Raw genomic sequence first — 23,681 nt, 5'->3', positions numbered from 1 at the left:
GCCCAGCTATGAGTCAACTCTAGTCCTTAGCTCTGAGGCCTGACCCCCACCCCCACCCCTGCCATAAGCACCACAAATCTCTGGCCCACCTGGAGCCAGGTGGGGGAAGAAGACCCGTAACTCCAGCAGGAGTGGTCTTTGGTGAAGGACAATGATTGTCGGGGTACAGCCTGAGAACTCACATCTGTGTCCCACAAAGTCCCCTTCCAGGTCGTCTCCCTTCACACCCCAGAGTGATGACATAGTTGCCACTTCTGGTCCAGCCAGGGTCCGAGCACCAGTTGGGAAACCCTGGATGAGGAACTCTTTCCAGCGTGTTCAGAGCTGGCTGAGGCCGGGAGGCTCACCTGTAGACTGGAGGCCCCAGAAGTCACAGAACGTGCTGTCGGCTGGGGCAGAGGTTGCCACCAGCAGGCCCTCCCGCCAGCCAAGGCAAACTGGACGCTGCCCCTGGGCCTCGGCTGGAAGAGCTGCATGGGGCTCTCGCCACGGAAAGCTGGGCTGAGATGAACTGGCTTCCCTCCTGCCCCAGCCCTGCAGCCGGAGCCTCAGACCACACTCCCCGCTCCCTTCCTCTCTGACTGCCTGCCCTGGGGCACCCCTCGCCTTCCCTGGCCCTGCTCGGCCTGTCTGGGCAGAGGGGCAGGTGGACAGGGCCTCCAAGGGGTCCTGAAGGCAGGCAGCGGGGCGGGTGCAGTGAGGGACCCGTGGCTGTGAGGACAGGGCGTTAGCTGGCCCTCCGTCCCGGCACGGGAGACAGACAGGAGGCCCTGAGAGGTTCAACTCAGTCACCGGGGCTGCTTGCTGAGGTATCTCAGGTTGGGGTTTTCCCTGATTTGTTTCTTCCCCACACACCCACATCACGGGTGAAAAGTATCACAGCCCAAAACTAGAACAAGAAGGCAAATAATTTAAAAGGAAGTCTGTGCTTGCCCCTGGCCCACTGCGTGTCCTCTGAGCCGGGGGTCTTCAGCCCATAGAGTGTAAACTTGACTGGCGGGATGGGCAAGACGGGGCTCATGTCACTGGGGAGGTGGTGGGAAGGCTGGTGCCTGGATGCTGTAAGTCTTCCCTCAGCTGCCCTTGATCCTCAGAGGCTGGCAGAGGTGAGCCAGTGGTCCAGCCCCAAGGCAGCCACTGGGTGGCGCTAGGGAGAGTACCCTGGAATGCTCCAGGGCTCAGTTTCCGGGGAGCAAAGCCCAGGTGCTGGGTCACTGGGGGTCTGGTGGCCCGAGGTCCTGGGAGCTGTGTGGGCTGGCCATGCGGATGGTTGTCTGAGCTCGCTGGCCCCACAGTGGGCTCCACAGCATCTGGAGGGGCCTTGGCTCCTGGTGAGGGGCTCCCAGGAGTGGAGGAGGGTGGTGGTGAGGTGAGGCGGGGGTCAGGGCTGGCATCGGGCCCTGAGGCCTTCTTGGTACAGGACTCACAGCACAGCCGGTGGTAGCCGGGGATGGAGCAGTAGCGGTCGTGCGTTTCCATCTGACAGAAGAGGGACCTGTCCCCTGCGCAGGGCTCCACTGCACATACGGCACAAGAACCGATGCCGGGAGGACATCCGTCAGCCGGGTGACACCAGGACACAGCCCCCTGCCTCCCCCTCAGCCCACCAGCTGCAGGCCCTTCTGCTTTGGCTGGACTCACTGTAAAGCTTTTTCCCAGATGGACACATGGGGCTGAGTAACAGCCCTTATTATGTGGTGGAGGGACTGAAACCCCCTAGAACAGTGGTTCTCAAAGCGGGGTCCCCACACCCGCAGCATCAGCATCACCCGAAGCTTGTCTGGCATGCACATTCTCAGGCCTCGTCCAGAACTCCTGAATCAGAAACTCTGGGGGTGGGGCCCGGCTCTGTGTTAACAAGACCTTCAAGGTGATGCCAATACATGGAAAACTATGAGAGCCACGGCCCTACATCATTAGTCGTCAGACTTGGCTGCCAATAGGAATCACCCAGGGAGCTTTACAAATAGCTGCTGCCAAGCTCCAGACACCCAGGGAGACTGCACGATCTGGGTGCGATCTGGGCACCGGGTGATTCTAACCTGTAGCAGAGCTTGGGATTCCGACTCTAGACGGAAGTGGGAACCCTAGCCTCCTCCCAATCGACCCGGTGGAGTCTGACCCATTCCAGGCAGGACCAGGCGAGTGCCTAGGCAAGTCACACTTGTGACAAGCTGATCAAACACCCTGCCACAGGCACAGCACTAAGCCCTCCACCAGTAAATTTGGAATCGAGCAGATCTAGGTTCCAATCAAGGCTCCAGCACTTAAAAGCGGTGAGGCCTCAGGCAAGTCAATTTCTCCAACCTCCAGTTTCTTCATTTGCAAAATGGACATTTACTGATGAATAATAAATTATAAATAACAGTTATAAAGTTACTGGCAGAGAGGGGTGTTCACTATACTAGTTTGTGGGTTTTTTTGCATTGGTTAAAATACCACCTAAAAATGTTCTCATGTTTCTGCGCTAACAGAATGTGAAGGAAGGAGTCTTGTGGCCTCTAGATGGCGCCAGAATTCTAGGCCCAGAATCGGAGCCCCACCCCTTACTCTTGGGAGGGAAGAGGAAGGAAACCCAGGTGTCTGCACAGCCTGAGCCTCCTCAGCTCAGGAGCCAAGAAGCAGCAAAGCTAGAGCCAGGAAATCTTCTGAGGACAACTAGTCAGACCCCTTTATTTTACAGATGAAGTCATTGAGCTCAGAGAGCTTCAGGGATTTGCACAAGGGCACTAGGAGTTCAGGTCTGTGATCTTTCTGTTACTCATTTTCTCAGGCCCTGATCCTTGGGAAGGTGAGGAAGGGAAAGAGAAGAGGAATCTAGGGAGGCACATAAAACACTGATCCTGGTGCACAGCAGGTGCTTAGTCAATATTGATTGATGGACGGGTGAATGGGTAGATGAGTGGGTGGACAGGTGGGTGGACGGGTGGATGTGCGGAAGGAAGAACTGATCAGGAGGCAGAGAGAAACTACTATTTTGGTTGTTGTTAGCTGACAGCTGGATAGGAGTGCATGAATTATCTCATTTAATTCTCTCAACAGCCCTTTGCAGGCAGCTCAGATGGACAATTGTTTATCCAAAAATCTTGGAACCAGATGTGATTCATAATTCAGAACTTTTGAGGTTAGAAAAGTAATATTCACTGTATTCATATTATATAACATCCCCAGTGGAGATTGAGACATCATCTTATAACCAAATATGGCAATGTTTTTATAGCAAGACAACTGATCTCTTGTTAGTTCAGGTCAGATTTGCTGCAAAATGAGTCTGCACCCAATTCAGGGAAACATTTGCAGCTCTCAGCATTTTAGAATTGCAGATAAGGGATCACGGGCCAGTGCTAGCATTATCCTCACCTCACAGCTGAGGAATCTGAGGCTCCTGGAGGCTACGGTCGCGTGGACAGATGAGAAGTTAGGTCTGTTACACCGCGTGGCCTGTGCTTGTGGCAGTGACCACAGGAAGGTTGGGGGAAGGGAGGGGGTCCAGAAATACACTTACTTGATGATATCTTGTTAATCGGATGTAGGGGCCCAGATTGTGGCATCTGCTGTCCCTCTGGGGTCACGAGTTCCCAGACATCAGCCCTCACTGTGGAGTTCTGGAGATTTCCTGTGAGCAAGGAGAAGCACCTCCAATATTTGGGATTTCTAGGGGCCAGGATACTGACTGGGCTGGGTCTCAGGTCTGGGCCGGGCCTCAGGTCTAGGCCAGAGGAGCTGGGCCTGCTTGTCCTCTGTCCCTCCCTTGTCCCACCCGGCTCACCTCTGCAGGCAGGCAGGCTGCAGGCCTGGATGGTGTCTGGCTTGTCCCCCTCGCACTGCCCGAGGCTGTTGGCACTGGTCCGGCACACCACCTGCCGCTGCTGGATGCCCTCTCCGCAGGTGGCAGAGCACTGCCGTGAGAAGCCAGGGCCAGGCCACAGTGGCCGGGGAGGGGCAGATGGAGAGACGGAAGAAGAGGGCAGTGAGCTCCAATCCAGCCAATGCTCAGGATGGGAAGGGTACAGAGAAAGGTGCGAAGTCCCACTTGACCAGAGGGATGAGCAAGGGCTGCTTCTAAATAGCCTCATCAGGACAGCACACCAGTCGTCAAATACTCCTGTCCTGGGTGGTGGACAGCCACTGAGCTCAGAACCCCACGAACCCTTCACCATCTAAACAGTTAACCCTGGCTCGGGACGCCATTCCGGCAATACTGCCTGTGTCCACTCTGTCTGGTCTGTGCCTGGGTTGTTAAACATCTTGTGTATCACCCTGGCAAATTCCCGTTTGATCCACCAGCCCTTGGGACCTAGGGCAGGTCCGTTTACTTGATGATATCTTGGTAACAGGATGCAGGGACCTAGATTGTGGCATCTGCTAAACAGACAGATGGGTTACAGGGTCACCATAGACCCTTCTAGCTCTGACATTCAATGACTTTGTGGCTTAAATGACTAAAACTCAACTTGTAGAGGAATGTTCAAAAGTGTCCTCTTCCCCTAGAGGAAAATGTGTGGGTACAAGGAGCAGAAGACACGACCACTTGCAAGCGTTGCCATACACGGCATCCCCCGAACCATACACATGTCTGCCTCTGATAAAGGGGTGGTGGTGGGTGGGGCCTCCTGGGAAAGCAAGACTGCCCAATGTGACCAGGTCACTGGTTTTAGGCACTGAGCACAGCCTCTCTCAGGGGGTGGGGAAGAACTTGCAGAGTCCAGTTCTCATACTGGGCATGGGACAACCCAAGGGAGACACTTGCGAGGATCACGGGCCACACAGAACCATGGGACAAAGATGGCTCATCCTCCTGGGGTGAATAATTACAAACAATTACTCTCAAATGCCTGTCAGCCCTATGAGGGCAACCATCTCCTACCATCTATCACTTCTCTGCTAGATTGATCCATGGGGTATTTTGTGGGACCAGCAATCTCTGTTTTATATAAAAACAGATAAATCTACGTACTATGGAGAAGAATATAAAGTCTTCCTGAGTTTTGTTGGGGGGTTTTGGTTATTTCAAAATACTCTTTATTATGCAACATTTCAAGCATACAGAAAAGATGAAGAAGTTGGTCATAAAAACCTGTTCAAATACCATCACCAGCTTTAATACACCAGCATTCGGGTATACTTTCAAGTACTGTGTTGTACCTTTTTAACCTTTAAGTAAATCGGAAGTGCTTTTTTCCTTCATACTTCAGTGCTTTTTCTCACCTAAATTTTTTTTTCTGAGGTTTATGTTGATACACACAGGTCAAGTTTATTTGTTTTTCTTGCCATATAGTATTTTATTGTATGAACGGATCATGCTTTTCTTTCCAATCTGACAGATGAACACTCAGGGCATCTCCTAATGTTTGCTATTACGATAAGCATCATTGTGCTTACCTCTTTGATCAAGTGAAGTTTTTTAATTGTGGTCAAATACACATCACATAAAATTTACCATTTTAACCGCTTTGAAGTACACAGTTCAGTGGCATTCACACTGCTGTGCAGCCAGCGCCACCTCTCTCTGGGACACTGTCCCCATTACCCCCAACTCCCTCGTCCTCCCTCCCCCAAACCCTAGAGACCACTCTTCTCCCTTCTGTCTAGGAAACGGACTCTAGGTACCTCAGATACATGGAATCATACAGAATTTGCCATTTTGTGGCTGGTTTATTTCACTTAGTATAATGTCTTCAACGTTCATATCGAATTAATTTTTAAAAGAAAACCCAAGACATTAAAAAAGACCCTACGGCCCTGGCCAGTTTGGCTCAGCGGTTAGAGCGTTGGCCTGCGGTCCGGAGAGACCCGGGTTCGGTTCCCGCTAAGGGCACGTACTTCGGTTGCAGTTTGTCCCCGGCCCTGGTTGGTCGTGCGGGTGGCAGCCACTCGATGTGTCCATTTCACATCGATGTTTCTCTCTCTCTCTCCCTTCCTCCCTCTCCCTCCCTCCCACTCTATCTGTACAAAAAATGGAAAAATATCCTCGGGTGAGGATTAAAAAAAATAATAAAAAAAAAAAAAAAAAAAAAGACCCTACGGCCACCTCCAGGGCCCAGCTATCAGCACCGGGACCACTCCACAGCCTTCTTACCACTTCCCTTTGCGACCCTGCCTCCCGACAACGAACTCTCCACCGACTTGCCAGAGTGAGCCTTTCCATTTGAAATCAGAGCTTGTAACACCCACAGAAAAACTCTTCAGCAGTTGCCCACTGCTCAGAGAACACGCTGTGACTCTTTGCAAAGCCCTGACCACCTTTCTAATGTCCTCCTGCCGCCCCTGCCCCTTTCGTTAAGCTCCAGACCACTGGCCTTTCAGTTTTCGGGAACATGGCAAGGTTGCTCCTGCCTCAGGGGCTTCCTGTGGCTCATCTCTCACATCTCAGCTCAAAGGTCACCTCCTCAGAGAGGCCCTCCCAGATACACTAATCCATTCGCTTCCTGCACAGCTCCAACTGCGACCTGTAAATGCTTCTGTTATGAGTCACTTGTCCCTTACACCTCCCTCACTGGACTGGGAGTTTTACAAGCACAGGAAGAAGGTGTGTCTGGCTAACGCTTGATCCCTGCAGTCCTAGTTCAGTGTGCCCGGGATGTAGGAAACACTGCTTGAAATGCAAGAACGTGCCTCAGTTTGCTCATCTGTAACATGGGGATATTAGCCCATGACTCCTAGCGCTGCATGAAGGCCAAGGCAGCCTATTCAAATAGTGAATGAATGCAAAGGCCTAGCCCAGAGCCATGGCCCAGCGTACACAGGAGCTGCTGTTCCACTTAGTTTTGAGGAAAATCAAATCAGATCAGGGAGAAAAAGTCAGCCAGAAAGTCTGCCTGTAGGGAGCGCCAGATTTCTCGATAGTTCCCCAGAGAAGGTGCCCCAACCTCTGAGGACGACTCACCTGGGACCAGGCTCCTGTCCGCCACTGGGCTGGGCAGGGCACTCGCAGGCAGGGCCGCCGGGCCTCGGGCCGCTCCCCAGGGCAGGCTTTGGCTGGCATGGCCTTGTGGGTGCCGTTGGAGAGAGGCAGCAGGCACTGCACTCCCCGAGTCTGCACCCCCAGCTTCCCGCAGCTCCGGCTGCAGGTGCTCCACTCCTCCGTGGCCCACCTGGACACAGAAGGGCAGAAGGTGGAGGGGAAGTGGGGCCACCGGGACAGTTCCTCCCAGGGTCATTTCCACCCACTCAACTGCCGCAGGCAGAAGCCTGGGCTTCGGGACGCTTGGGGACCAAGACAACTGTCCATCTGGCTCTGAAGCTGCCAAGCTGTGTGGCCTCAAGGAGGTCACCCAATCTGTCCTCTGTCTCCGCATCTGAAAAATGGGTATAATGCATATTTAAATCCCAGCACCCTGCATATCCTTGGGCAAGCTTTTAACCCCTCTGAGCCTCCGTTATCCCATCTTTACAGCAGGAGCCTTCCAACGCCTCATAAATATTTATTAGAGTATCTACCTCCTGCAGGTACCGTCCCAGGTGCTGAGGTATGGCCTCTGAGTCACAGCTTATATAGTGGAACACCCTCCCATGGGGCTCTTGGGACAATTCAAGGACTTGCTATATGTGAAGCACCTGGCAGGGTGCGTGGCATACAGTAAGCACGCAATAAATGCAGGCACCATTACTATCGCCATCAACGTCTGCAGAGCTTCAGCGCTGATCAGCTAAGCTGGTGGCGAGCCAGGGCTCCTTCAGCCAACCCCTTCCTTCAGAAAACAAAAAGCCCCCCAACATCACTGGGCAGTTTCACAGACAAGCCGGGGTGGATGACCTGTGAGCCTTCCATGCTCTGTGATCATAGTCATTTGTAGGGAGAGTGACCTGGACAACAATGTACAGGAAGGCTGAGGGCCTGGGGTCAAAGCCTGGGCCGAGCACGGGGGAGCCATGGCGGGCTCTAGCGCTGGTCACCAGCTCCAGCCCTGGCCCTGGAGCTCCCCTAGCCCATGGGAGCAGGAGCTGCCGTGAATCAGCGAGGCCAGCTGGCACCCGGCCCCGCCTGGGGGGACTCCGAGGAAGGCAGGATTGGCTTCGGCTCTCCGAGACTTCCTACCGGCCAGCGACCGTGGCCCTGCCTGGGGCTGAGGAAGCGCTGGGTCGGCTCTGGGGCAGGCTCGAGGCCTGACCTTGAATCCTCCACAAGTCACAGCTCTTTCCTCTCCCCAAAGCTCCCTCCAAATAACCCCAAGAACATGACCCTGTGCTCAAAAGAGGCTGTGTCCTCAGGCCAGGAGCCGGGATCAGGGCCAGGCCAGGCCGAGTCCCAGCTGAGAGGAGCTGGAGGACAGCGCCCAGCCTGGGGCTCGGAGCCCGGAGGCACTGAAACCCGCTCACCCCCGGCCCCCACGTCACTGAGGGAAAGCGGCGCCCTCAAGCCGGGCCTCGGTCTCCCCTCTGCGAACGAACGCTGGGGGTGACGGAACAAAGGAAGCATCTTCTTTGTGGGAGTGAAGTTAATTCAGAAACGCAGAGAGGACAGATGGACAGGAGGGCAGCGCTGGCCACGGGCACGGCACGGCGTGGCGCCCTCGGCTCAGCAAGCCCTGCCCGCAGCCTCCGGGCTACAGGGCCGGAGGACGCAGGCCAGGGACCGGCCCCTCGCCCTCCCCGGGCACTCACTCGGGCTGGGGACACTGGTGCTGGTTGCAGCGCCTGCGGATGGGCTTGGGTCTCTTCTTGTGGTCACACAGGTGCCGCTGTACCATGTGGTGGTCTCGCCGGCGCCGGCAGCCATATTTGGTGAACTGGATACCTGTGGGGACGGCATGCTGCCAAGGGACTGGTCCTGCCAGGCCCCACTGCTGGGGCCTCAGGGACAGCAGGCTCTGGAGAGCCCGGAGGGCCAGTCCTCCCCCCGCCCTGTGCCTCTGCGCTCCCTCCTGCCTGCGTCACCTTCCAAGGGAGCCTCCCTTGACCAGCTATCCCTCTGTCCAGGCGTAGTGCGGGTGGGGACCTGGCTCTGGACGGCGGCCTCTCTGCGCAGAGGCCCTGCCCTGGACACTGTTCTAGCACCCCAGCCCCAGCCCAGAGACCCTACCCAGACAGGCTTCCACACCCTGGAGATCGTCCAGGAGAAACTCGGTCATGAACTGGGGGCACGTCAGGTAGAGACAATGTCAGCCCTCTGGTCCTCTTTCTGAGAGGCCCTGGGCTGCCCCAACGAGGTAGCTGGATGGCTGGGGCAGCCAGGCCCAAGGGGGCCCGTACCTCCTCCGCAGGCCTTGGTGCAGGGGGCCCAGCTCTTGAGCGCCCACTCGTAGGTGTCCGTCTCCTCCAGGAGAACGTTGTTGCTCCCAATGAGGGGCAGCAGGTCCTCGTGGATCACATACTTGTAGGCCAGGCTGCTGCGCGGGCCACCCTCCGCTGGGGGGAGCACCTGAGGGGAGACGGAGGAGATGGCGCAGGACTGGCCAGCAGAGAAGCAAGGCCGGCGGGGAGGGGGCCCAAGGGAAGACGGTGAGGTCAGACTTGGAACTGGAGAAAGCCAGGAGGACAGCACCGAGTGTGGCTCCGGGAGGCCAATCAGACCAGCAGCTGCACAGCAAACTCACGCTGAGCACCTGCTGCGTGCTCTCCCCTTCCACAGACCTACGCTCGGACAACGGCAGGAGCCTTGTCTGTGGGTCTGTCCTGCTCATCAGAGCACCCACACTGCCTGACTAGTAGATAGATAGCCACTAAATACCGACTGGACCCTGGACTCTGACCAGACCTATGGTTACCCATATTTTCCCTGTTCTAGAGGTTGTCTTTCCACTTTCTGGATAATGTCCTGTGATGTATAAAAGTTTTAAATGTCCATGAAAACCAATTTGTCTATGTTTTTTCTCTTGTGGCTCTTGCTTTCGGTGTCATACCTAAGAATCCATCTCAGGAGATTTATCCGTTTTCTCGAAGAGTTCTATGGTTTGAGTTCTTGCACTTAGGCCTTAACTCTATTTTGAGCTTATGTTTGTATCTGATGTCAGGCAGGGTTCCACCTTTACCTGTGGCTATCCAGCTGACCCAGCACCATTCGTTTAAGAGAGGATTCTTTCCCCACTGAATGTCCCGGTACCTTTGTTGACAATCAATTGGCCATAGATATATGGGTGATCAATAAGTTTAGGGTGAATAGAAAAGACATGTTGGATTGGATTAATATGCTGACACCAGTAAGTAGGCCTTAGACCCTGCCCTCCAGGTCCCTGACTAGTGAGGGTGGCACCAGGAACAAAGGCTGTTCAAGGTCCCCTGCGAGCAGCCGCAGCCACCGGCACTGCAGACAGAGCCCCTCCTGGGCTGACAATCCCTGCTCCTTAAGCTCTGGCTGGGGTCCAGGAAGGAGGGCTGGGCAGGGAGGCCCCAGCCAGGACGGTGGCCCTGTTCCCTTGTCAGGAAGCCAGCAGCACCGACGGCACCCCAGGGTCAGATGCCAGCTCACCTCCTGGCAGTGCCACAATGCATGCCAGGACAACGCGAGGGAAAACGCCAGGTCCCTCCCGCTCCTTCCAGGCCCCGTCTCCGACCCGACGTCAAGGAGAACAAACTCCCTATGTGTGCAGCCTCTGCTCTGACAGTGGGACACTGTTTCTTTTCCTGCCTCTCCTGCCAGCCTGCCAGCCTCTGAGCACAGATGAGGAGCCGGCCTGGGCGGAGCGCCCTGGCCTCGCTCAGGCTCCTGAAGACCGGGGGACAGGCGGGTTCCCAGCAGGCGTGCGCTGCTCAGCAGGGGCAGCGAGCGGGGAGGACGCGCTGCAGCAGCGGAGGGCGGGCAGGCCCAGCGCAGCGGGGCTCACCAGAACGGCGATGGCTTCGGGCAGGGGCCCGCTGGTCTGGAGGCTTTCCTTCGCGTCCTGCACTGCGTACTCCCACTCCAGGCCCATTGCAGCGAAGGTCCTGCTCGCGGCTTCCTTGCCCTTGGGGTTGAGGACGAAGCTGCCTGTGACCTGGTTCTTCACCGCTGGCCGGGGAAAGAGGGACACACACATTTCCGTTCCCCTCCACAGGAGCACAGGCCAGGCCTCTTCAGGGCCTTCAGACCTTGCCACTATGCCCCTCGGGGCTCCCACCTCAGCCTTTCCCCAGACGGGTCACCACAGGGCCGCACAGTGTCCCGGCCCCTGGACCCCGGTGCACACCATTCCTTCCACCCTCACAGTTTCCCTACTTCCTGCCTGACTAATCTCCACCCACACGTAAGGCCAGACAATTTCCTCCTCCTCTAGGAAGCCTTCTTTGATTGCCCAGTCCTCAGGGATTTACGCTCCCTGGAACTTCTCTAGCAGAACCAGAGATTAAGAGCGCAGGTCCTGAAGTCAGACTGACGTTGGGGAAGTTCCTTAGCCTCCTTGCGCTGCCTTGGTCTCACCTTGTAAAACAGGAGTGATCATTGTACCTAGCTCACAGGGCTGCTGCCTCATGAAGACAATCACAGCACCCCACCCCACCCACCCCCATGGGCGCTTGGAACGAAGAAAAGAGTTTGTATATGTAGAGAACTAGGCAGAGCATGGCATGCAGTAGGCAGTTAATAAATAGTAGGCACTATTACTCCCATCAGAAAAGTGCCTGCTCTGCTCCCACACCTCACACAGAGCCGTCCCCACCCTCCTGTACAATGCTCGTTCCGGGGGTGCTGGGCTGGACTCGCCCATCCGGGCCTCGCTCGGAGTCCTGGCCCTACACTGTCCTGCTCTGGTCCTTAGGCAACTCTCTTTTCCCAGCCACAGAATGAGACAGACTAGAGCCTTCATGGACTGTCGTGAGGCTTAAATGAGATACGTATGAAAAGTGCCAGCTCAAGGCCCAGCGCATGTGGACATCATGACAGCGTGCTTTCTCTTCCTTTTACAGAGCTCAAGTCCCCACGTCCAGCAACGTCTAATGAGTCTGGGCAGGGCCTTGGCCTTCATTGTCCAGGCTGCCATCTGTCCTGGGCTTCCCCGGACAGCACTTAACCTGTCAGGCCTACACAGACACATACGAGGGCACATATGTGTGCGCGCACACACACACACATACACACACACTCACTCACACACTCACACACTCACACACACACACTCACTCACACACACACTCACACACACACATACACACACACTCACACTCACTCACACTCACACACACACTCACACACGCACACACACTCACACATACACACACACTCACACACTCACACACACACACACACACTCACACATACACAGTCTACACATACTTACTGAGGGCCCGCCATGCACATGTGTATAATCATACAACCCGTGCCAATGCCAAGTTCCACTCCCCTCCCTGTCCCGGCTCCGGCGGAGCTCCAACCCTTCAGGGAACTCACCCAATAAACACACAGGCGAGCGTGCACGCAGAGCCTGCCCCACTAGGAGCCTCTGCCCCACTCCACAGGAGCTACCTGGATCACTCCACCTACAGAGGACCAAGACACTCGGCTTCTGGAGACGGGGGTAGAAGGAGCTGGCCGAAGAGGCCCAAGGGGCTGCTGATACTATGGAATCATTTGTAGGGGGCAGCAGTAGCCTGTGAGTTCCATGCTCTTTCTGGAGTCAATGACCCTTCTCTGCTTGTCCCCTCCCCACCTCAGCCCTGTTCCAGCAGGAGTCCCAGGCAAGTGGGCAGGTTGCTGGCTAAGCCAAAGCCTCCTAACCCTGTGCTCCCACGCAGCGTGACGTCGCTGCCAAGGGCACGGGGCAGGAGACAGGAGACCCAGGCCCAGACTGGCTCACCCTGCGGGTGCATCAGGGTACACAGAGCGCCCACAATCCACTTCAGGCCTCAGTTTCCTCTTGTGCCTATTGCCTGTTTGGACTACTCCCTCTAGGTACCTCCCACATCAGTTACAGCTATACTGATGTGGATATATTTTCCAGGGGAGACAAGTTCTTTGGAGACTTTTAAAAATGTGTGTATTATGCCCTGGCCGGTCTGGCTCAGCGGTTAGAGCAACAGCCCACAGACGAGAGAATCCTGGGTTCAGTTCCCGCTAAGGGCACGTACCTTGGTTGCAGGTTGTCCCCGGCCCCGGTTGGGTCATGTGGGTGGCAGCCAGTCGATGTGTCTCTCTCACATCGATGTTTCTCTCTCTCTCTCTTCCCCCTCTCTCCCTCCCACTGAAGATAAATGCAAAAACGTCCTCAGGTGAGGAAAAAAAAAAATGTTTGTGTCACTTCGATGATAATCTAAAAATACAAATGTCAGCATTTTTGTGATATACGAACCTGCCAAAAGATGTTACGTTTTCTGTGTGTTTACGACGAGGTAGGGCCAGGCAGGTGACTTGGTGGCATAACATGTGAGGGGGCCTGGGTGGCACTGCAGCCCGTGTGCCCTCTGGAGGAGTCTGAACACGGACAGGTTGAGAGAACCCACCCACCTGCTGCCAGCCCCCTGCCAGGCCCTGCTCCAGACCAGGTTTACATTGTTTCAACTCAGATCTAATCCACACACCATACAATCCAGCTCTTTCAAGGGTGTGCTTCAGTGATTTTCAATATACTTATAAGGTTGTGCAATCTAATTCCAGAACATTTTCATCATCCCGAAAGAAATCTGAGACCCGACAGCCGTCACTCCCGCCTCTGACCATTGCTAGTCTACGTTCTGTCTCTACGGAGTTGCCTCTTCTGGGCATGTTCATTTTTTTGACTGCCAACTTAGTTGCAACAAAAACAGAATAAAGCAAACAAACCAACAATAAAAAAAAAACTCTCTCATTACATTAATTTGAATTTTATTGATTTCTTTGGAGGTCCTAATTTTAAATCTGCCTTGGCTATACACTTGTGTGACTATTACAAATATGAAGGGTAGGCGTCTAGTTTAGTGACTATGTGTTTGTCACTATAATGAGAATAACCTAAGGGTCCATGTGGTTGACTGCAAACATGGCCACAAACTCCTCCTGTTCCTGCACACATACCCCTGTGACGTGTGACTACCATGTCTCCCATTAAGCGATGGTCTGTTTCTACACCTTGAGTCTGGGCTTGGCCACAAGACTTGCTGGGCCAATGGGGCATTAGAAACCATGACACGCCCTGGCCTGGTAATTCAGTGGGTTAGAGCGTCGTCTCGATACGCCAAGGTTAGGGGTCTGGTCCCCAGTCAGGGTACATACAAGAAGCAACCAACGAATGCATAAGTAAGTGAAACAACAAATTGATGTTTCTCTCTCTCCTCATGCCTCTCTCTAAAATCAATAAATACAAATTAAAAAAAGAAAGCATGACACAAGTAGAGACTTAAAAAGTGCTTGCACCCGGGCCTGCCCACTGCCGCCACTCCTGAGGCCCATGTGAAGACACCGCATATATGACCCTGGGCTAGCGCTGGGGGCCTGGCCCTTCAGCCGTGGCAGCAGCTGACAGCTCGTACCCAGCAGGTCCCTGCAGACCCCCGGCGGAATGCATTTGCAGGAGTGAGTCCAGGCAATGAGGCAGAAGCAGCACCCAGGGGAGCTCAGCCCAAACTGCCGAACCACAGAAAAATAAAATGAAAGGAGGTTCTCTGCCATCATTCAAATTTGTGAAATCCTCCCTGTATTAGAATCCTCTCCTCTAAGCTCCCAGCTTCCCCAAACCTGTGGGCAGCTCCTAGGGCCCGGCAGCCCCTCCCAGCACCCCGCACTCACCCATGCGGTGGGGGGCCTTCTCCAGCTCCTCAATCTGGATGTGCCTGGCACCTGCTGGGATCTGCACCAGTTTTAGAGCTCCTGCCAGAGAGGATCCAGAAATGCCGTGAGCACTGTGAGCTGGTGGTCCCGCTGCCCAGCATCCCCTGTCACACCCCGCCCCTGTAGGGACCCAGGCCTGATCTGTAAAACAGGCCTGGGCCCGTCCCCACGGGGGCTCACAGGATCACCTGAGCGGCTGTAGCTAAAGACGCCCTATTCACTCACAGGGCCTGTGTGTGTGTTCCCTGCTCTTATTTCCTACTTTCTTGACTCTCCTCTTCTCTCCTGATTTTCCCTCCCCGCTTCCTCTTCACACCCGAAGGTACTGTGGGGGTGTAGATGAAGCAGGCCATGAGGATCCAGCTCGGCTACCCTGGCCCTCCCAATCCGAGGCCTGGAAACAAACTTTCCTCGGAGCCACCAACCTTCCCCAACAAGGAGAGGCGAGGTAAAGCTGTAACATCCCCCAAGGGGAACAGGATCTAGTTCATACTAAAATGTAAAGGACTGATATGTGGCCTTTTCAATAGCAAGTTTGGCAGGGTTGAAGGTGGAGAGGGAAGCCAAGGAACTCAAAAGCACCCGAGCCGAAAGCAGGAGGCACCACGGAGTTCTCACATGAGAGGAGACAGGAAGAGCGCACCAGTGGGCCTGGGCCCCGCTTTCAGACCGGTCTGACTCCCCACCCCACCGACAGCCCCAGCGCCAAGAGATGGCTGACACTCTAGCACCTCACATTGCCTAGCAGGAGATTGCTTCTGAGCTCCCAGCCCCAAACACAGGTCGCAGAGCACCTAGAAAATGAGGTGACCAGCCACAGCTCTGGCTCACTAGCCCTGGGCAGCCTGGGATGGTGTGGGGACAGGCTTTGAGGCCCTTTCTCCCCGAAGCAAACTGTGGCCCAGCTGCAGGAGGAAGGGCCCTGTCATTTCTGGTAATCCCTCCAGTCCCAGCCTGCTTACCTGACTGCTTGGAGGCCTTGCCCAGCGTCCCCTTCACAGTCCGGCAGTGGGAGTTGTCGCCGCCACAGACCCCACACTTGTCGTCTGCCTTCATGGACCCCACCTCTTTGTCACAGCCGACGGGCTGCAGCCAGAAGTGGGGTCAGTGGGAGGAGGCTCCTATGCCCTACACCCTGACCTCAGCAGTCTGTGGCCCCTTCCCTGATCCCCAGGCCCAACACAAGAGGACCCTGAACCAAGAGGCATTCCTGGACGAGGCTCTGACACAAACTTGCATGTGACGTGGGCAAGGTCTTACAACTGGCCATTCCTCTCCTCTCGAATGGGGCCAGGCAATAGCCTCTTTCTAGCATCCCAAGGCTATGTTGAGGACCAGGGGACATCATAGGTGGGAACAGTGAGGCAGAGCATGTCTTTACAGGGAGAAGAGGCAGGCAGTAAAGCCCTCCAGTGCCCCGCGCTGGCACAGGGTAGCCTGAAGGAGCTCATTTACCACACATTCGCCGCGGGCACAGACGCTGTAGGGGTCCCGGTAGCTGCAGCGGGTCCCATCATGGACCACCTGGTTCATGAAGACCACATCCCCTGTGTCCTCTGAACGGCAGATCAGCTCACACTTCTGGGAGTCTGTGGGGAGAGGGGCTCGGAGAATGTGAGCTGGGCCAGGACGACATCAGCACATGACCCAAGCTGCAAGTCCCCGGGGCCAGCTCTGGGCAGTAGGGGGAGCACGGGGCGGGGGCTTAAAATTCCTGCTATGTCACTTATTTATTAGCCATGTGACCTTGAGCAAATTATATCTGACCCCTTCAAACCTCAGTTTCTTATTTACTATCCTTGATCAGTAAAATGCCACATCAGGTTGCTGAGAAAAATTTAGTGATCAAATAACAACAATAATAAGCCAACACAGTGAATGTTTACTATGCCAGATACCTCTAAAACCTTTACATACGCTTATGTGCACCTTTAAATGTTCTTTATGAATTAACTCATTTGAAACTCTCTAGATCCCAAGGAAGTAAGTTCTACCATTACAGACGAGGAAACCAGGACCAGAGAGGTTAAGGAATTGGCACAAGGTCACACAGTAAGTGGAAGAGCCAGGATTCTAGCCCAGGCAGTCTGGCTTGGGTCCTGCTCTGACCTCTACACACATTTCACAATCACACATATGATGGTGTATTTTAACATGCTTGTAAATGTTACAAGGCTGTGTGAGAGGCAGGCAGAACAATGGCCTTGTTTGGGTTTGTAAACGGAGCAGCAGTGAGGGAGGGAAGGGGGTCCTTTCTACTTCTAACTATTAAATGTTCTATTCTCTATCTGGGCTATTGATGTCCTAAAAAGGAGGCCCCAGAGAACATATAAACACTCACTGTGTTTCTTAGAAAACGGGAGGTTGGGGCTTAGCTAACTTCCTGGAATTTGTCTGGAAGTCCTGGGAAAATGCCAAGTCCGGCTGCCCGCCAGCCTCCCCACCCCTGGCCTCCCCTCCCCACCCCGTGCTACGGCATTCTGTTTGCATCCTCAGTGGATCTGCAAGGCTTGCAAAGCAAGCTGCTCACTCAGCCAAATTTCTAAGGAACCCCCAGGCCGTGATCTGGTCCCTGGGCTCCCAGGATACCTAATGACATCTTGCTCCAGCTCTCGGGACTCGAGTCCAGAGCCGCACATCCAGTGTCGCTTTGAATTCCCACACAGGAGCCAGAGCCCTGGTGGGACCTGATTGGATCCAAGGATGGGGGCTCCAGCTGTCCCAAAGACAGGCACAACCCACCCACCATGCTCCAGGCAGGTGGGCCTCGGGGCAGCCACGGGAGCGAGCCTAGAGTGACCAGGGGAGCTCCCAGAGCAGAACGAATGCAGGCAGAGGCGAGACACTTGCCGCAAACATGTCCCAGAGGGGTATGTGTACTGGCGGGCAATGGACAGGCCTCTGCGGCCCCTTCCAACTTGAAGGCTGTCATTCTAAACGTGAGCTGAGCAGCTGAGACTCCGGCCACTGGTACTCAGGACTACGATGAGGCAGCCAGGGCTTGGCGCGGAAAAGCTGTCTGGTCAGCACTGTCTGAGGCCGAGGGCTGTGAGGTAGGGTGCGCATCCGTCCGTGGAAAGACCACGGAGAGAATGGCGGGGGGTGGGCTCGGAGGACTGTTAAGGCACCCCGAACCCGAAGGCCCCGTGAACCCAGCCCTTCCCTGGCTCCCCTCCGCCACTACAAGAGCCATCACGAGAAGTGCTCCACAACGAGCAGGCCCCTCCGGAGCCCCACGGCTTGTGTCGATCCCAGAGCAGCCTGGAGGGGTCCGTATGAGGACCCATCAGCCTGCTTTTCACCTCGTTTTCGTTAACTGCTGAAATGGTGACACAATCAGTCAAACCTCAGACCACGGCGTGTGATAGGACCAAGCTTCCTGAGACGCTCATTTTGCAGAGCCTGCACCTGTACTATGCCCACCTGTGCAGTAAGGGCATGTGTGAAAGGCACCAACCCCAACAGCCAGCACAGTGCCAGCCTCACAGCACTCTGGGTGGAGTGCCCTTGCTCAAGACATTCTCCCTGCATCTCCAGAAAGCAGTCATCATAAGCGTATAAATCAGGGACAACTACGTGAGGACGGTGGCCCCTGAGGTAGGCAGTGGGAAGGTCTGCACAGACATACGTGGCAAACTTGCCAACTGCAATGCCCCTTTTGGTGCCCCACTGTCCCTCTACCTTCACTGGGGAGCCCAGGCCTGGGAGGCCCTGTCTGGCAAGACATGAACCCAGCAGATGTTCAAGGATACGGGGGTGGGGGTGGGAGGGGAACAGGGCCCACTCACCATCATCAGGCTCGTGGGGGACCCAGCTGTGCTTGGCGTTCTGATGGATGTAGTAGGAGTTGCGCTTGGCACACTGCTGGGCCCGGAAGTCCTCGAAGGGCCCCGGGCACTCCTCGCTGTTGCAGACCTGGTACTGGAACATGGGCCCTGAGCACAGGCGGCCTCCATAGGCTGGGCTACGGCAGGCACAGGGAGATCCGGTGACCTGCCGGCCGGGAGGCTGGGGGGCCGGGCTTCCCACAGGGCAGCTGAGCCTTTCAGACTAGCTTAAAAAGGGGTTCTACTAACTGCTACTCTATAGAGGGTCCCCCACTGAGGGGGCTGCTGACCTCAGAGCCTGCTGGATCACTGGCTCATCCGCCAAGCATTTGCCACCTATTCCGCAGGGGGAGCGGGGGAGCCAGAGATAGGGAAGATGGAGATGACTAACCCTCCCAGCTGGGCTGGAAGAGAAATCAGTCTTGTTCATCTTTATGCTGTATTCTTTCAACCGTTACACAGGACCCGACATACAATATGGACTCAATTATTCCTAGAACCCCAAGTCCCGACTGCGCAATCTGGGGTGAGTCACTCCGTTTGGCTGTGTCTTCATTTCCCCTTCTAAGGAGGGGCCATATGCCTCTTATTTTACCTACCTCCTGTGTGTCTGTGAGGAACAAATAAGAAAAGGTATTTGAAAGCAATCTGTACTCTCTTCTCCATTATATTCAGAGGGTTAGGTGAGATTACTAACAGAGCCGCTGAGTGCGCCCAGTCACCGGTCCTCTGCTCGGAGGTTGGGGGAATTACACCGGTTTGCATCCCCGGGCAGAAAAAGCGCCCCATAGACTGATCATTGCAACAGCGGCTGTCATTACCTAGTGCTTCATCTGTGCTGGGTATGGTTCTGAGAGTACGCACATTATTTCAGTTAAGCCTCGTAAAATAAAAAGTTATTGTTACAGAGGAGTCAATAACTGGTGGCTTTGATCAAGGGGATCACTATCCATCGCGACAGTGGTTTACTCAGAGTGGGCACCACTGGACCTTGCTCATCCCCCACTCCCACACCCCCAGTGGGCAGATGTCACAAGGCAGTTCATTTTGGCTCCTATGTGTGAAAGGCGGGCACAGCCATCTGACACAGAAACAGGCTGTCCCGGGAGGCAGTGGGCTGCCCATCCCTGGAGAGTATGCAGGACCTATTCTGAGGGTGCCAGAGCGGGGATGGCTGGTACTGAGCCACTGCAATGCCAGGCCCCTGCCATCCTGCAGTGCTCACCCCATCACCCAACATGTGAGGGGCGGGACAGGCCCTGCCCGAGGAGGTTCAGAACCCGTGGTCCCTGGAGCCAGCCCCCCCTCTCACAAGGCTGTTGGAAGCAGGCCTGGGAGGGGGAGTCCATGTAGACCTGGCGCTCGGAAGTTCAAAACCACGAGGGGTCCCCGCAGAAGAGAGAATCAGGGAGAAATAGAATGCTCCCCCGAAATGCTGAAAGTTGGGTGAGAGGAGGTGAGGGGGAGGGATTTGATATTAGAATGAGGTAAATTCTTAAGAAAAATTAAAGTTTTGTTTCATGTGGTAGAAAAACTTGGGGAACTTTTCTCCTAAGACATGACTACTGAGCAATTTAGATCAGTGTTTTCTCAAAGTTTAGCCAGAGCATCAGGGTCACAGGAGGGCTTGTTCAACCGGCAGAGTCTTGGAGCCCCCAGACTCTCCAGGAAAACTCTGCACACAGTTCTGAAAATCACTGGTTCGAGCCCATTCTCAGATGTCAAACCCAATGGGAGACGTCAGACCCAGGTGGGAGTGATGTCCCCCCACCTGACAGTTCTAATGCTGAAGACCATTACAACACACACCACCTGCAGGGGTCCTTCTCTCTGGTGCCCTGCCCCCCAGGTCTAAGGAGAGGGCCCGCTGCCATGCCCACCCCAGCCAAGCACACTCACAGGGGATTGTCACAGTTCCGGCTCCGAGATCGCACTCCGCCCCCGCATGACCGTGAGCACGACCCGAAGTTGGTCCAGGAGCTCCAGCCACCATCCTGGCCGTACGTCTGCTCTGGTGACTTCCAGATGCAGTGACCTTTGAAACACCACTGGGATGGAGCAGAGGGCATGAGGTCACTCGAGGCCACTGCCTTCTAGCCTGCCGTGGAGGGTGCCCAGCTAAGCACATGGCATGGCTGGTGGGCCCCACGGGTGACCCAGAGAAAGGGTCATTAAGAGCACAAGCCTCAGGTTGCACAGAATCCCGCCCCTGCCACGAGCTGAGTGACCTTCAGCAAAGGGGGCCCTCTCTGAGCCTCCTCCTCAACTGTACCGTGTGGGCAGCAGCACCTGCGCACAGGCTGCTGTGAGCGTTCAGGGAGGCGACGCCTGGCGCGCGGCCCTCCAGAAATGGCAGGCAGCACTCTCGTGACGATGGTAACTCTGCAATATTGGTTCTCCGACCCGGGAGAAATAAAGGGCTGCCCAGGGAGAGAAGACACAGTCTTCCTACACTAGATTACCTAGAGTTGATCGTGGCTCTGAACCCTGAAATCACCATCCAGGGGTCATAAGCAGGGGTGTTCACAGGAGGCAGGGCTGCCCCATGGGGAGGCCCATCCATGCAGGCGAGGGAGTGTGTGCATCAAGGCCGAGAGGCCTGGCTTGAATTCCAGCTCGGCCACGACTAGCTGTGGGCTGTGGCATACACCTTGCCAGGCCTGTTCACTCACTCGTTAAATGAGGATGTTCTAAGAAGTGAAGGCAGTAACACCTACAAAGGCCTTAGCACAGGGCCAGGCACAAAGGAGGGCTTGGCCAAAATGGACTCCCTGCCCTTCTCCTCTGTAACTGGGAAGAAATACAGCAAAGCTCTCCGGGTCTTTTCCAAGAGATAACTCAATTGTTCTCAGCCTTGCAGTCACCTGGGGGACTGTCAAACCCCAGATGCCTTGGCTTCACCCCAGACCAACTGAATCCGAATCTCTAAAGGGATTTTTTTTTTTTTTAAGAAACCATAACAAGATATACACTTTACATACCATAAAATTCACTCATTTCAAGTATACGATTCGATGATTTTTTTTAAATAAATTTACAACGTTGTGCAACCGTCACCACAATCCAATTTTAGAACATTTCCATCACCCCAAAGAGATAGCCCGTCCCCATATGCTGTCACTCCCTGTTCTGGGGGTGGGGACTCTTCAGGCTCCCCAGATGGTTCCAATATGTGGCCTAAATTGAGACCCACTGATGAACTGTTACGTGAGGCAGTGACAGGAGGGGCCTGGCACTTGGATAGCGTGTGGAGCAGGCACGCTCAGTCTCCAGGATAAAAGCCTGCCAGGAGCGGAGCCCAGTGGGCCTGTCCAGGCTACGGCAGGCCCCGGATGGGAGGGGGAGGAGCCTGGTGAGGGCGGAGGGCGGAGGGAGGAGGGCTGAGGGCTGAGGAAGAGGACAGGCTGGTGGGGGCGGGTCCCCAGTGGCTGGGCACGGAAGAGGCCGAGAAGTGATCACACCTCTGTCAGTGCCCTGCTTCTTCTGAGCTCTCATTTGCTCGCACATGACTCAGTAAGTTCAGACACTCGTAAGGGGTAGGAAGCGCGTGTGGTCAAGGGTCAGCAGGATCTGGAGAAGTTCAGTTAAGTGGCCCAAGGTCACCAGCAATAGAGCAGAGGGGGGTTTCAGAGCCCAGCTCAGGGCTCTCACACCTGACCACGAGGTCCGTCTGACCAAGGAAGCCCTGGTCCACACACATGCAAACACGCACCAGGAAAATACACGGGGCAGAAACAGCAGGGTAGGGCGGGGGCAGTAGGCAGGACACCTGGAGTCCTCCCTTCATCCCTTCTCTGCTAATCACGCCCTGTGTGACCGCCACAAGTTCCTTAATCTGCCTGGGCCTCACTCTGCTCATCTGTGAAATGGGAGTAAGCATTTCTGCTGGATGGGCTATGAGATGATGCCAACTTCGGCCAACTACAGAAGCCAAGGCTGTGTGGTGTGGGAGAGAAGAGAGGATGCACGTGGGGGAGTTCGTGTGAGGCCTCCACGCGCACGGGCTCCCATCCGCCCTCCAACACCACCACCACCACCCACACATATTCATTTCACACTGGGGGAGGAGGCAGGGGTTCCCTGGTGCATGACCCCAGCCAGGTCACTCCTGCTGCAGGTACCTTGCCTGGCGCACACTCGGTCCCATCCAGCGGTGGCCCTTTCTTGGTCTTGCAGAAGTAGGGGTTGTCAGGGTGGCTGCACCACAGCTGCCTGCAGGGCTCAAAGGTCGTGAACTGTGTGGCAAAGGGAACGGGGTCACCGGCTGGACTGGCTCTCCAGCTCTGATAAGGGGGCAAAGGGTAGTGACAGAGAGGAGGGGGTAGTGGAAGCTGGGAGGAGCCTGTCCAGCCAGAGCCCCACACCCCCTCAGCTCGACACTTCCCACAAATGCCAGTGGCCTCCAGCAACACCTCTCCGTCAGGGTACCAAGAAGGGGCCAGCCACAGCCCATACGCCCTTTGTCTCCCTCCCCAGGCTCCCTCCCTTTGCAGAAGGCACTTTGCCACTGATTGGGGGCTAGGGTTTAAGACTCAGGGAGGCCGGGCCCTCCGATGTCCCTGAGCCCTGTGTATGTGGGGGGCATCAAGGGGCTGCTGATCTAGCCCAGACCCCACAGAACCCAAAACTGGGACTGCCATCCCCCTCCAGTCCCAGCCAGTCATGCCACAGGTTAATAACTGTATGTTTAAGAGGTTCCTTTTCCCTCCCAGCATCCTCTGCCAGCCAGCCAGCTGTCCTTACAAATACAGCACTGGGCATTGAAATCCCATATCCCAGGCTGTCTGTCCACCCCGAAGCAGAGACCACATGTCCCAGTGTGGCCTGGGCAGTGGGGAAGGGGACCATGCCTCCTGGTCCTGCAGAGCTGAGGAGGGGGCTACACTCCTGGATGGGGTTTGAGGCTCTCAGTGCAGTGAGTCATCAAGCCTGACCCCTCGGAAAGCCCCCTGCCCTGGGACATGCCCTTCCCTGAGCCTCTGCCTGGGCCCTGGCTAGCAACTGTTTCCATCTTTCCCAGGGCTAAACCATTCTCCAGCCACGGCACATGCCCACCCTTACACGTGGGGCTGGGTGGGGCGGGCATGTAGCAGAAGGTGGCAGGGCCTGGGCCCTGGTCACCCTGAATCTCCCTGATGGAACCGAGCCTTTGGGCCCATCTCCAGACCACCAGCCCGGCTAGGCAGAAGATGCTCTGTGAG

The 23,681-nt window shown here is 55.5% G+C and overlaps 1 protein-coding gene across 2 annotated transcripts in view; it reads right to left on the bottom strand.

Moving 5' to 3' along the window:
* Positions 1-962: 962 nt before the first annotated feature.
* Positions 963-23,681, bottom strand: part of ADAMTS14 (ADAM metallopeptidase with thrombospondin type 1 motif 14) — a 75,676-nt gene continuing 52,957 nt past the window's right edge. Inside the window, exons 10-22 of one of the 2 annotated variants that reach the window (XM_036265288.1) lie at positions 22,602-22,715; positions 20,380-20,528; positions 18,442-18,617; positions 16,109-16,242; positions 15,616-15,739; positions 14,612-14,692; positions 10,764-10,927; positions 9,193-9,361; positions 8,605-8,737; positions 6,887-7,094; positions 3,770-3,899; positions 3,506-3,616; positions 963-1,517 (exon numbers count right to left, since the gene is read on the bottom strand). In XM_036265288.1, the coding sequence (XP_036121181.1) occupies positions 1,018-1,517; positions 3,506-3,616; positions 3,770-3,899; positions 6,887-7,094; positions 8,605-8,737; positions 9,193-9,361; positions 10,764-10,927; positions 14,612-14,692; positions 15,616-15,739; positions 16,109-16,242; positions 18,442-18,617; positions 20,380-20,528; positions 22,602-22,715 (2,193 nt within the window). In that variant the 3' untranslated portion in view covers positions 963-1,017. The remainder of the gene's footprint in view (positions 1,518-3,505; positions 3,617-3,769; positions 3,900-6,886; positions 7,095-8,604; positions 8,738-9,192; positions 9,362-10,763; positions 10,928-14,611; positions 14,693-15,615; positions 15,740-16,108; positions 16,243-18,441; positions 18,618-20,379; positions 20,529-22,601; positions 22,716-23,681) is intronic. The other variant, XM_036265287.1, reaches the window with a different exon arrangement.

Source organism: Molossus molossus, unplaced genomic scaffold, assembly GCF_014108415.1.
Source record: "Molossus molossus isolate mMolMol1 unplaced genomic scaffold, mMolMol1.p scaffold_m16_p_17, whole genome shotgun sequence".
Taxonomy (NCBI): Eukaryota; Metazoa; Chordata; class Mammalia; order Chiroptera; family Molossidae; genus Molossus; species Molossus molossus.
The sequence above is the reverse complement of the archived record's forward strand: the minus strand, read 5'-3'. Positions and strand labels throughout refer to the sequence as shown.